We start from the raw sequence: 13,050 nt of genomic DNA on the forward strand, positions 1-13,050 counted from the left end.
TCTCAGGCCTCGCTTCACTGTGTGTCTCAGGCCCACTTGAATGTGTGTCTCAGGCCCTGCTTCACTGTGTGTCTCAGGCCCTGCTTCACTGTGTGTCTCAGGCCTCGCTTCACTGTGTGTCTCAGGCCCACTTGAATGTGTGTCTCAGGCCTCGCTTCACTGTGTGTCTCAGGCCCCGCTTCACTGTGCGTCTCAGGCCTCGCTTCACTGTGCGTCTCAGGCCTCGCTTCACTGTGCGTCTCAGGCCTCGCTTCACTGTGTGTCTCAGGCCCCGCTTCACTGTGTGTCTCAGACCCACTTGAATGTGTGTCTCAGCCATCGCTTCACTGTGTGCCTCAGGCCCGCTTCACTGTGTGTCTCAGGCCCTGCTTCACTGTGTGTCTCAGGCCTCGCTTTACTGTGCATCTCATGCCCCGCTTCACTGTATGCACAAATACACACACACACAAAGACTCACACACACTGCTGTGAAGCCCCTAAAAGTTGTGTGCACGTCCTGCAGTGTGCACACAAAGTCCTCTAACTTTATAGTTTACTGTGTGTATTTGGGATGCTCTGACACCTGCAATACTGCACAGCTTGTGCTGTGTGCACCTGTGGTGCTGTAACATCTCCAGTGCTGCGCGGGTTGTGCTATGTTCACATGATGTGGTACAACACCTGCAGCACTGCACTTGTTGTTCTGTGTTCACGTGATGTGGTATAACACCTGCAGTGCTGCACGGGTTGTGCTGTGTGCGCGTGATGTGCTATAACACATGCAGTACGTGTTGTGCTGTGTGCACTTGTGATGCTGTGACACCTGCAGTGCTGCGCAGGTTGTGCTGTGTGCACTTGTGATGCTCTGACACCTGCAGTGCTGCGCGGGTTGGGCTGTGTGCACGTGTCATGCCCTGACACCTGCAGTGCTGCGCGGGTTGTGCTGTGTGCGCGTGATGTGCTATAACACCTGCAGTACGTGTTGTGCTGTGTGCACTTGTGATGCTGTGACACCTGCAGTGCTGCGCGGGTTGTGCTGTGTGCACTTGTGATGCTGTGACACCTGCAGTGCTGCGCGGGTTGTGCTGTGTGCACGTGTCATGCTCTGACACCTGCAGTGCTGCGCGGGTTGTGCTGTGTGCACTTGTGATGCTCTGACACCTGCAGTGCTGCGCGGGTTGTGCTGTGTGCACTTGTGATGCTCTGACACCTGCAGTGCTGCATAGTTTGTGCTGCGTTCACATGATGTGCTCTGACACCTGCAGTGCTGCACTTGTTGTACTGTGTTAACGTGATGTGGTATAACACCTGCAATGCTGCACGGGTTGTGCTGTGTGAACGTGTCATGCCCTGACTCCGGCAGTGCTGCGTGGGTAGTGCTGTGTGCACTTGTGATGCTCTGACACCTGCAGTGCTGCACAGGTTGTGCTGCGTTCACATGATGTGCTCTGACACCTGCAGTGCTGCACTTGTTGTACTGTGTTAACGTGATGTGGTATAACACCTGCAGTGCTGCGCGGGTTGTGCTGTGTGCACGTGTCATGCCCTGACACCTGCAGTGCTGCACTTGTTGTACTGTGTTAACGTGATGTGGTATAACACCTGCAGTGCTGTGCGGGTTGTGCTGTGTGCATGTGTCATGCCCTGACACCTGCAGTGTTGCAGGGGTTGTGCTGTGTTCACGTGATGTGGTATAACACCTGCAGTGCTGCGCGGGTTGTGCTGTGTGCACGTGTCATGCCCTGACACCTGCAGTGCTGCGCGGGTTGTGCTGTGTGTACGTGTCATGACCTGACACCTGCAGTGCTGCACGGGTTGTGCTGTGTGAACGTGTCATGCCCTGACACCGGCAGTGCTGCGCGGGTTGTGCTGTGTGCACTTGTGATGCTCTGACACCTGCAGTGCTGCACTTGTTGTACTGTGTTAACGTGATGTGGTATAACACCTGCAGTGCTGCACGGGTTGTGCTGTGTGCACGTGTCATGCCCTGACACCTCCAGTGCTGCACTTGTTGTACTGTGTTAACGTGATGTGGTATAACACCTGCAGTGCTGCGCGGGTTGTGCTGTGTGCACCTGTCATGCCCTTACACCTGCAGTGCTGCACTTGTTGTACTGTGTTAACGTGATGTGGTATAACACCTGCAGTGCTGCGCGGGTTGTGCTGTGTGCATGTGTCATGCCCTGACACCTGCAGTGTTGCAGGGGTTGAGCTGTGTTCACGTGATGTGGTATAACACCTGCGGTGCTGCGCGGGTTGTGCTGTGTGCATGTGTCATGCCCTGACACCGGCAGTGCTGCACGGGTTGTGCTGCGTTCACATGATGTGCTCTGACACCTGCAGTGCTGCACTTGTTGTACTGTGTTAACGTGATGTGGTATAACACCTGCAGTGCTGCACGGGTTGTGCTGTGTGAACGTGTCATGCCCTGACACCGGCAGTGCTGCGCGGGTTGTGCAGTGTGCACGTGTCATGCACTGACACCTTAAGCGCTGCGCAGGTTGTGCTGTGTGCACTTGTCATGCCCTGACACCTGCAGTGCTGCGCGGGTTGTGCTGTGTGCGCGTGTCATGCTCTGACACCTGCAGTGCTGCAGGGGTTGTGCTGTGTGCACGTGTCATGCCCTGACACCTGCAGTGCTGCGTGGGTTGTGCTGTGTGCGCGTGATGTGCTATAACACCTGCAGTACGTGTTGTGCTGTGTGCACTTGTGATGCTGTGACACCTGCAGTGCTGCGCGGGTTGTGCTGTGTGCTGTGTGCACGTGATGTGCTATAACACCTGCAGTACGTGTTGTGCTGTGTGCACTTCTGATGCTCTGACACCTGCAGTGCTGCGCGGGTTGTGCTGTGTGCACTTGTGATGCTCTGACACCTGCAGTGCTGCATAGTTTGTGCTGCGTTCACATGATGTGCTCGGACACCTGCAGTGCTGCACTTGTTGTACTGTGTTAACGTGATGTGGTATAACACCTGCAGTGCTGCACGGGTTGTGCTGTGTGAACGTGTCATGCCCTGACACCGGCAGTGCTGCGTGGGTTGTGCTGTGTGCACTTGTGATGCTCTAACACCTGCAGTGCTGCACTTGTTGTACTGTGTTAACGTGATGTGGTATAACACCTGCAGTGCTGCGCGGGTTGTGCTGTGTGCACGTGTCATGCCCTGACACCTGCAGTGTTGCAGGGGTTGTACTGTGTTAACGTGATGTTTTATAACACCTGCAGTGCTGCACGGGTTGTGCTGTGTGAATGTGTCATGCCCTGACACCGGCAGTGCTGCGCGGGTTGTGCTGTGTGCACTTGTGATGCTCTAACACCTGCAGTGCTGCACTTGTTGTACTGTGTTAACGTGATGTGGTATAACACCTGCAGTGCTGCGCGAGTTGTGCTGCGTGCACGTGTCATGCCCTGACACCTGCAGTGCTACACTTGTTGTACTGTGTTAACGTGATGTGGTATAACACCTGCAGTGCTGCACGGGTTGTGCTGTGTGAACGTGTCATGCCCTGACACCGGCAGTGCTGCGTGGGTTGTGCTGTGTGCACTTGTGATGCTCTAACACCTGCAGTGCTGCACTTGTTGTACTGTGTTAACGTGATGTGGTATAACACCTGCAGTGCTGCGCGGGTTGTGCTGTGTGCACGTGTCATGCCCTGACACCTGCAGTGCTGCACTTGTTGTACTGTGTTAACGTGATGTGGTATAACACCTGCAGTGCTGCGCGGGTTGTGCTGTGTGCATGTGTCATGCCCTGACACCTGCAGTGCTGCGCGGGTTGGGCTGTGTGCACGTGTCATGCCCTGACACCGACAGTGCTGCACGGGTTGTGCTGTGTGCACGTGTCATGCCCTGACACCTGCAGTGCTGCGCAGGTTGCGTTGCACACACTTATGCTTTCCTAACACACACCTTTCCGCAGTCTTCAGTGTGTGCTCTGTGTGCATTGACAATGCTGTGACACACTCACCCAGTGCCTGCTGCCCCTCTCACATGATCCATGTTTTTCCTCCATTGTCACTGACTTCTGATTTCTTCCTGCAGGGAGATGAGGGGCAGCTGGGGCCCCCGGGGGCCACCGGAGAACTGGTAATCAGCTTCTTTTTATTGTCTTTTCTATTGAGTGTTTATTTTTTAATTCTTATGAATTTGAACACAATCCGCAATAAAGTGAACTGCCTCTAGGCGCAGACTTTCTTAGCTGTGAATTATCCCAAGCCTGGTGACCTGTACATGGTCTCAGTACCCTAGTGACCATGCACCTTCCATTCCGCAGTGAGCATGCACACTCCTTCCTTTCTCCGTGACCATGCATACACCTTCCATTCAGCAGTGAGCATGCACACACCTTCCTTTCTCAGTGACCATGCATACACCTTTCATTCCATAGTGAGCATGAATACACCTTCCTTTCTCCCAGTGACCATGCATGCACCTTCCATTCAGCAGTGAGCATGCATACACCTTTCATTCCCAGTGACCATGCATACACCTTCCATTCCGCAGTGAGCATGCATACACCTTCCTTTCTCCGTGACCATGCACACACCTTCCTTTTTCAGTGACCATGCATACACCTTCCATTCCGCAGTGAGCATGCATACACCTTTCATTCCACAGTGAGCATGCATACACCTTCCTTTCTCCCAGTGACCATGCATGCACCTTCCATTCTCAGTGACCACGCATACACCTTCAATTCCACAGTGAGCATGCATACACCTTCCTTTCTCCGTGACCATGCATACACCTTCCATTCTCCCAGTGACTATGCATACACCTCCCATTCCCCAGTGACCACGTACACACCTTCTATTCCCCAGTGACCATGCATACACCTTCCATTCTCCCAGTGACATGCATACATCTTCCATTCTCAGTGAACATGCATACACCTTTCTTTCTCCATGACCATGCATACACCTTCCATTCCATGGTGACCCTGCACACACCTCCCATTCCCCAGTGACCCTGCACACACCTCTCATTCCCCAGTGACCCTGCATACACCTCCCATTCCCCAGTGGCCTTGCACACACCTCCCATTCCCCGGAGACCCAAGGGTAGGTCGCTCCCCCTGCCGCTGCAGCTCCTCCAGGTTCCTGAGTTCCTGAGACCCACCTCACAGTAAGTACCCCCCCTCCCAGCCCCTCGCTCTGCCCCGCGCTACTCACCCTCTCTCCTGCTCCTGCTTCTTTTCTTCTTTTCTTCTTCTCTGTTCTTCTGTTCTTCCTCCTCGCTCCTCGTCTGTAATCTTCTTCTGTACTCTTCTTTCCCCCGTCTTCACTCTACTTCTCTTCTTCCTCATCTTCTTCTGTGGTCTTCTGCCCTCTGTTCTTCGTTTTCTGTATCTTCTTCTGTGTTCTTCTGTGTTCTTCCGGTCTTCCTTTCTTCTCTCCTTCCGGTCTTCTGATCTTCCTTTCTTCTCTCCTTCCGGTCTTCTGTTCTTCTGTTTTTCTTGTCTTCTTGTCCTCTTGTCTTCTTGTCTTCTGTTCTTCTTGTCTTCTGACTTCGGCTCTTCTGCCTCCTCCGTCCTCTTCTCCCCGCGCCTGCCCTCCTGCTCCTGCCTCATCCCCCTCCCCCACTCGCATCCCCCTCTCTATCTCCCCTATCTAACCCGTTCACTATCTACCTCCCTCACTCCTCCTATCTACCTATCTCTCTATCCCACTATCTAACTCCCTCACTCTCCACCTCCTCCTATCTTCCTATCTCTCCATCTATTTCCCTATCTATCGATTTCCCTATCTATCTATTTTCTCTATCTATTTCTCTATCTCTCCCTCACCCCCTCTATTACCTATCTTCCTATCCTCTCACTCTACCTCTCAACCTCACCCACCTCTACAACCCCCCCTCCCCTATCTTCTCAACCCTACTCCTATCTTTCTCCCTTATCTCCTAAACCTCCTAACACTCCCCTCTGCCCTTAAACCCCCCTCCCCCAGCTCTTCTCACTCTACCTGTCCCCCCCTCCCTCGCGCTTTCCCGCCGCGACCTCCTGCACGCCCCCGCCCCCCAGCTCCCATTTGCCCCCACCTGACCCCTCCCCCCCTCCTACCTCATATGGCGGCCGCTGCGTGACTGCGCAGCGGGCGCGCCAGAGGCAAGCCCGTCCGCGCCCGTCCGCGCCTGTCCCGCGCCCAGCGCCACGACCCCTGGTCCCCAGCTCTCCCAAGCCCCGCTGACCCGCTACGACCCCACCACCCTCCACGCCCTCAACCCAGGACGCTCCAACACTTGCTTCCAAGCTCACCGCAAACGCACCCATGGACCCTTCGCCTGCAACTCCTGCAAACGCACCTTCCACCACGCAACAACCACGACCACAAGCCCACGCGCCATCAACCACCTCAAGTGCATCCTAGTCAACGCGCGCTCCGTCCACAAACACGCCGTTGAACTCTGGGACCTCCTGGACTCCATAGCACCGGACGTCGTCTTCATCACGGAGACCTGGATGAACGCCTCCTCGGCCCCTGACATCGCCACTGCCATCCCCGAAGGCTACAAGATCTCCAGAAAAGACCGCACCAACCAGGTAGGAGGAGGTATCGCCATCGTCTTCAAAGACTCCATCAGCGTCACCACCTCCACCGAAGACACCCCTCTTGCCGCTGAACACCTGCATTTTCAGATTCGCACCGATCCGAGGACCACCCTCAGAGGATCCCTCATCTACCGTCCTCCCGGGCCACGCGCCCCTTTCAGCGACGCCATCGCCGACTTCATCTCCCCGCACGCCCTCGCCGGACTACATCCTCCTAGGTGACCTCAACTTCCATCTGGAACAAAACAACGACCCCAACACCACCACCCTGCTCGACAACCTCGCCAACCTCGGCCTCAAACAACTGGTGAACACCGCCACCCACATCGCCGGACACACGCTTGACCCCATCTTCTCCACCAGCAAACACGTCTTCTTCAGCCACGCCTCCACCCTACACTGGACCGACCACAGCTGCGTCCACTTCACATTCCGACGCGAGACCCGCCACCTCCACACCCAACCCATCCCTCGTCGACAGTGGAACAAGATCCCCGAAGAGCAACTCTTCTCCGCACTCTCCGCCAACCAACCCACCCTCACCACCGACCCCAACGACGCAGCCCTCAACCTCACAAACTGGATCTCCAACTGCGCAGACATCTTTGCTCCCCTCAAACGCACGCATCGACAGACCAACACCAAAAAACCTCTCTGGTTCTCTGACACCCTCAAAGAATCAAAGAAAACTTGTCGCGCCCTTGAGAAAGCCTGGCGCAAGGACCGCACCGCTGACAACATGACCGCCCTCAAGAACGCTACCCGCGAACACCACCACCTGATCCGCGCCGCCAAAAGGAACTTTTTCACCGACAGACTGGACAAAAACAAACATAACAGTAGAGAAATCTTCAGCATCGTCAAGGAGTTCTCCAACCCCAGCGCCAACGCCGTCACACCCTCACAGGATCTGTGCGAATCCCTCGCCACTTTCTTCCATCGCAAGATCAGCGACCTCCACGACAGCTTCGGACACCAGACCCAACCAAACACCACCGAACCCGCATCCCCGGCCATCACCCTCAACAACTGGACCCACATCAACACGGAAGAAACCAAATCCATCATGAACTCTATCCACTCCGGCGCCCCTTCGGACCCCTGCCCGCACTTCATCTTTAACAAAGCCGACGACATCATCGCCCCGCACCTCCAGACCGTCAGCAACTCTTCTTTTTCTTCTGCTACCTTCCCCGAATGCTGGAAACACGCCGAAGTCAACGCCCTACTAAAGAAACCTACGGCTGACCCGAGCGACCTGAAAAACTTCCGCCCCATCTCTCTTCTGCCTTTCCCAGCCAAAGTAATAGAGAAGACCGTCAACAAACAGCTGACCACCTTCCTGGAAGACAACAACCTGCTCGACTCCTCACAAACCGGATTCCGAACCAACCACAGCACTGAAACCGCCCTCATCTCAGTCACTGACGACATCAGAACCCTGATGGACAACGGTGAAACAGTCGCCCTCATTCTGCTCGACCTCTCGGCTGCCTTTGAAACCGTCTGTCACTGCACCCTAATCACCCGCCTCCGCTCCACCCGAATCCAAGGCCAGGCCCTGGACTGGATCGCCTCCTTCCTCTCAAACCGTTCCCAAAGAGTTTACCTCCCCCCGTTTCGCTCAGAACCCACCGAGATCATCTGCGGCGTACCCCAAGGCTCATCACTCAGCCCGACACTCTTCAATGTCTACATGAGCCCCCTCGCCAACATCGTACGCAAGCACGACATCATCATCACCTCCTACGCCGACGACACCCAACTTATACTCTCCCTCACCCAGGACCCCGCCAGCGCCAAGACCAACCTACAAGAGGGTATGAAGGACGTCGCAGATTGGATGTGGCTCAGCCGCCTAAAGCTTAACTCTGAAAAAACGGAAGTCCTCATCCTCGGCAACACCCCGTCCGCCTGGGACGACTCCTGGTGGCCCACGGCCCTCGGCACCGCACCGACCCCCACAGACCACGCCCGCAACCTCGGCTTCATCTTGGACCCTCTTCTCACCATGACCAAGCAAGTCAACGCCGTGTCCTCCGCCTGCTTCCTCACCCTCTGCATGCTCCGCAAGATCTTCCGCTGGATCCCCGCCGACACCAGAAAAACCGTGACCCACGCCCTCGTCACGAGCCGCCTGGACTACGGCAACACCCTCTATGCCGGGACCACAGCCAAACTCCAAAATCGCCTGCAACGCATTCAAAACGCCTCGGCCCGCCTCATCCTCGACATACCCCACAGCAGCCACATCTCCGCACACCTGAGACACCTGCACTGGCTCCCAGTCAGCAAAAGGATCACCTTCCGACTTCTCACCCACGCACACAAAGCCCTCCACGACAAGGGACCGAAATACCTCAACAGACGCCTCAGCTTCTACGTCCCCACCCGCCTCCTCCGCTCCTCTGGCCTCGCACTCGCTGCTGTCCCTCGCATCCGCCGCTCCACGGCGGGTGGGAGATTTTTCTCCTTCCTGGCGGCCAAGACCTGGAACTCCCTCCCCACCAGCCTCAGGACCGCCCAGGACCACTCCGCTTTCCGGAGACTCCTAAAGACCTGGCTGTTCGAGCAGCGATAACCCCCCCTTTTTCCCCTAGCGCCTTGAGACCCGCACGGGTGAGTAGCGCACTTTATAAATGTTAATGATTTGATTTGATTTGAGACCCTGCACACATCTCCAATTCCACAGTGACCCTGCACACACCTCCCATTCCCCAGTGACCCGGCACACACCTCCCATTCCCCAGTGACCCTGCACACACTTCCCAATCCCCAGAGACCCTGCATACACCTCCCATTGCCCAGTGACCCTGTACACACCTCCCATTCCCCAGTGACCTGCATACACCTCCCATTCCCCAGTGACCCTCCCTGCACACACCTCCCATTCCACGGTGACCCTGCACACACCTCCCCTTCCCCAGTGACCCTGCACACACCTCCCATTCCCCAGTGACCCTGGAGACCCTGTACACACCTCCCATTCCTCGGTGACCACGAACACACCTCTCATTCCCCAGTGACCCTGCATATACCTCCCATTCCCCAGTGACCATGAGTACACCTCCCATTCCCCAGAGTCCCTGCGTACACCTCCCATTCCCCAGTGACCATGCATACACCTCCCATTCCCCATAGACTCTGCTTGCGTACACCTCCCATTCCCCAGTGACCACGTACACACCTTCTATTCCCCAGTGACCATGCATGCACCTTCCATTCCCCAGAGACCATGCGTACACCTCTCATTCCCCAGTGACCCTGCGTACACCTCCCATTCCCCGGAGACCCTGCACACACCTCCCATTCCACGGTGACCCTGCACACACCTCCCCTTCCCCAGTGACCCTGCACACACCTCCCATTCCCCAGTGACCCTGGAGACCCTGCACACACCTCCCATTCCCTGGTGACCCTGCACACACCTCCCATTCCCCAGTGACCCTCCCTGCACACACCTCCCATTCCCCAGTGACCCTGCACACACCTCCCGTTCCCCAGTGACCCTGCGTACACCTCCCATTCCCCAGTGACAATGAGTACACCTCCCATTCCCCAGAGTCCCTGCGTAAACCTCCCATTCCCCAGTGACCATGCATACACCTCCCATTCCCCAGTGACCATGCGTACACCTCCCATTCCCCATAGACCCTGCGTACACCTCCCATTCCCCAGTGACCACGCACACTTCCCATTCCCCCGTGACCCTGTGTACACCTCCCTTTCCCCAGAGACCATGCATACACCTCCCATTCCCCAGAGACCCTGTGTACACCTCCCTTTCCCCAGAGACCAAGCATACACCTCCCATTCCCCAGAGACCCTGCGTACACCTCCCATTCCCCAGTGACCATGCGTACACCTCCCATTCCCCATAGACTCTGCGAACACCTCCCATTCCCCAGTGACCACGTACACACCTTCTATTCTCCAGTGACCATGCACGCACCTTTCATTCCCCAGAGACCATGTGTACACCTCCCATTCCCCATTGACCCTGTGAACACCTCCCATTCCGCGGAGGCCCTGAACACACCTCCCATTCCCCAGTGACCCTGCGTACACCTCCCATTCCCCAGTGACCCTTCGTACACCTCCCATTTCCCGGAGACCCTGCCACACCTCCCATTCCACGTTGACCCTGCACACTCCTCCCATTCCCCAGTGACCCTGCACACACCTCCCATTCCCTGGAGACCCTGCGTACACCTCCAATTCCTCAGGGATCATACCCATTGCCTTACATCCCTCTCTGTGTTTCTTTTCAGGGATCACCTGGTAGAAAAGGATTCCCTGGGATGGTCGGTCCTGTCGGCCCAAAGGTAAGAGGGAACCAGTGCCCTTGTTAGTGGGCGTGGAGCTGCATGTAGTGGGGTTGGTATCAGGGTCCAGGGTTGGTGGGTTCCCACTGACAGGCAGTGCTGGGGTGTCACTCTGCCTTGAGGTGGGACAGAGGAAGGCTAAACTGTAAAAGAATGAAGGTGTCAACATGTTTAAACTTTTGATTGCGTTTGGACCTCGATGTGTGACGTCATCTACCGCTGAAGTCCACCCCAGAGGTTAATGTTCAGGAGATGAGGCAGGACTCAGTGTCCTGCAGCTTCTGTGACAGCCCCGGAGCTCTGAGGGGCCTCTGAGTACAAACACCACTCAGAGACAGAGGAAATACCACCGAGTGCCTACAGTAGCACTGGGCATCATTACCACCCAGACACATATAGTACCACCAGGACACCATTACCATCCAAGCACATACAGTACCACCAGGGCGCCGTTACCACTTGAGCACCTACAGAACCACCAGGGCACTGTTACCAACTGAACATCTACATTACCACCAGAACACTGTTACCACTTGAGCAAATACAGGGCCACCAGGGCATCGTTACCCCGGAGCACCTACAGAACCACCAGAGCATCGTTACCACCTGAGCACATACAGGGCCACCAAGCACTATTCCCACCCAAGCACATACAGTACCACCAGGGCACGTTACCACCTGAGCACCTACAGTACCACCAGGGCACCGTTAGCACCTGAACATCTACATTACCACCAGAGCACTGTTACCATCTGAGCACATACAGTACCACCAGGATGCCATTCCCACCCAAGCACATACAGTACCACCAGGGCACCATTCCCACCCAAGCACATACAGTACCACCAGGGCACCATTCCCACCCAAGCACATACAGTACCACCAGGGCACCATTCCCACCCAAGCACATACAGTACCACCAGGATGCCATTCCCACCCAAGCACATACAGTACCACCAGGGCACCATTCCCACCCAAGCACATACAGTACCACCAGGGCACCATTCCCACCCAAGCACATACAGTACCACCAGGTCACCATGTTGACCTGGGTAGGTTTTGCATCCACACTCAGGACTTGGAGAAGCAGTCCTGTGAACAGACGGAGAGCCTGGGGAGCATAGAGAGGGGTCCTTTACATCTCACCACAGCCCATCTGTCATCTCCAGAATCTTCCCAGGAAGATGTTGTAGAAGACTGCAATCATCAACACAAAGACGGGTGAAGCAGGCTTGGAGGAAACCACTCTTACACTGTAAACAAACACTCAAGAACCTTCCCACCCACAATGAACATTGCAAGAAATATTATTGAAGAGACCACAAGACATACTAAAACAGCACAAGACATTGATGGAAAGAAGTGCCAGTAAGAAACCTGGGGCCTTTTTCACAAACTGCACTTATGAGCATCTTAACTCCTTTTAGATATTCACAAGCTGCTGTTTCTCAAAAATGTAAACTTAAAAGAAACTGTAAGTTTCCTATGTGAGTCAGACTCCTATCTTTCGGATAAGTAGTTCCCTTAACTCTTGTAGGCCACCAACCAGCACATCTGTCGTCCATCCTCTGGCTGCCAGAAATCACCCTTTATTCTCTTGTTTGTTTGACATCTAAATGTCCCTCATGGGCTAGATTGATGATGCACCCTTATAGGGCCTAAGGTGTGACCTGCTTTGTTACTCAGAACAAAAGACAACCTATTTCTCCCATTTCGCCCCTCACAATCAAGAAGGGTCGCACCCTCTCCTCTGCCATCCTCTCTAGTTGCCTTTGCCTAATACACGTCACACATTGAGACAAAATACTCATCCAACTCTGCTTATTTTCCGCATTTATCTTCTAATACGGCATCCTCTGGGTGATGACACAAACACTAGCCTTAACCCAAGTATCTTCCTCAGAATCCTCCCCCATCACCACAGACCAAGTCACAAGTCTCAGTAAACAACCTGCTGCATTATTGCTGGCCCAGGAACATACTCCACAACACCTTCAACATTATCCCTACTTTCATTACTCTCCCAAGGACTTCAGGAACTGTGTTGTTATGTTCTCACTAAGATGTGCTGTAGATAAGAAGATTGTCCTGAAAACATTGTACACCACCTAAGCCGCCCCCAGTGCATCCATAACCCTAACCAAAACAGAGGCTGCTGAACGTAATCTGGAAAGCATCCTTTGGAATTTAATGCACCTGTAG

General features: G+C 54.9%; 1 protein-coding gene across 1 annotated transcript in view; it reads left to right on the plus strand.

Moving 5' to 3' along the window:
- Positions 1 to 13,050, plus strand: part of COL27A1 (collagen type XXVII alpha 1 chain) — a 1,169,012-nt gene that overhangs the window by 660,695 nt on the left and 495,267 nt on the right. Inside the window, exons 22-23 of the mRNA XM_069236924.1 lie at positions 4,018 to 4,062; positions 10,795 to 10,848. Of these exons, the coding sequence (XP_069093025.1) occupies positions 4,018 to 4,062; positions 10,795 to 10,848 (99 nt within the window). The remainder of the gene's footprint in view (positions 1 to 4,017; positions 4,063 to 10,794; positions 10,849 to 13,050) is intronic.

The sequence above is a fragment of the Pleurodeles waltl genome, chromosome 6 (genome assembly GCF_031143425.1).
Source record: "Pleurodeles waltl isolate 20211129_DDA chromosome 6, aPleWal1.hap1.20221129, whole genome shotgun sequence".
Lineage (NCBI taxonomy): Eukaryota > Metazoa > Chordata > Amphibia > Caudata > Salamandridae > Pleurodeles > Pleurodeles waltl.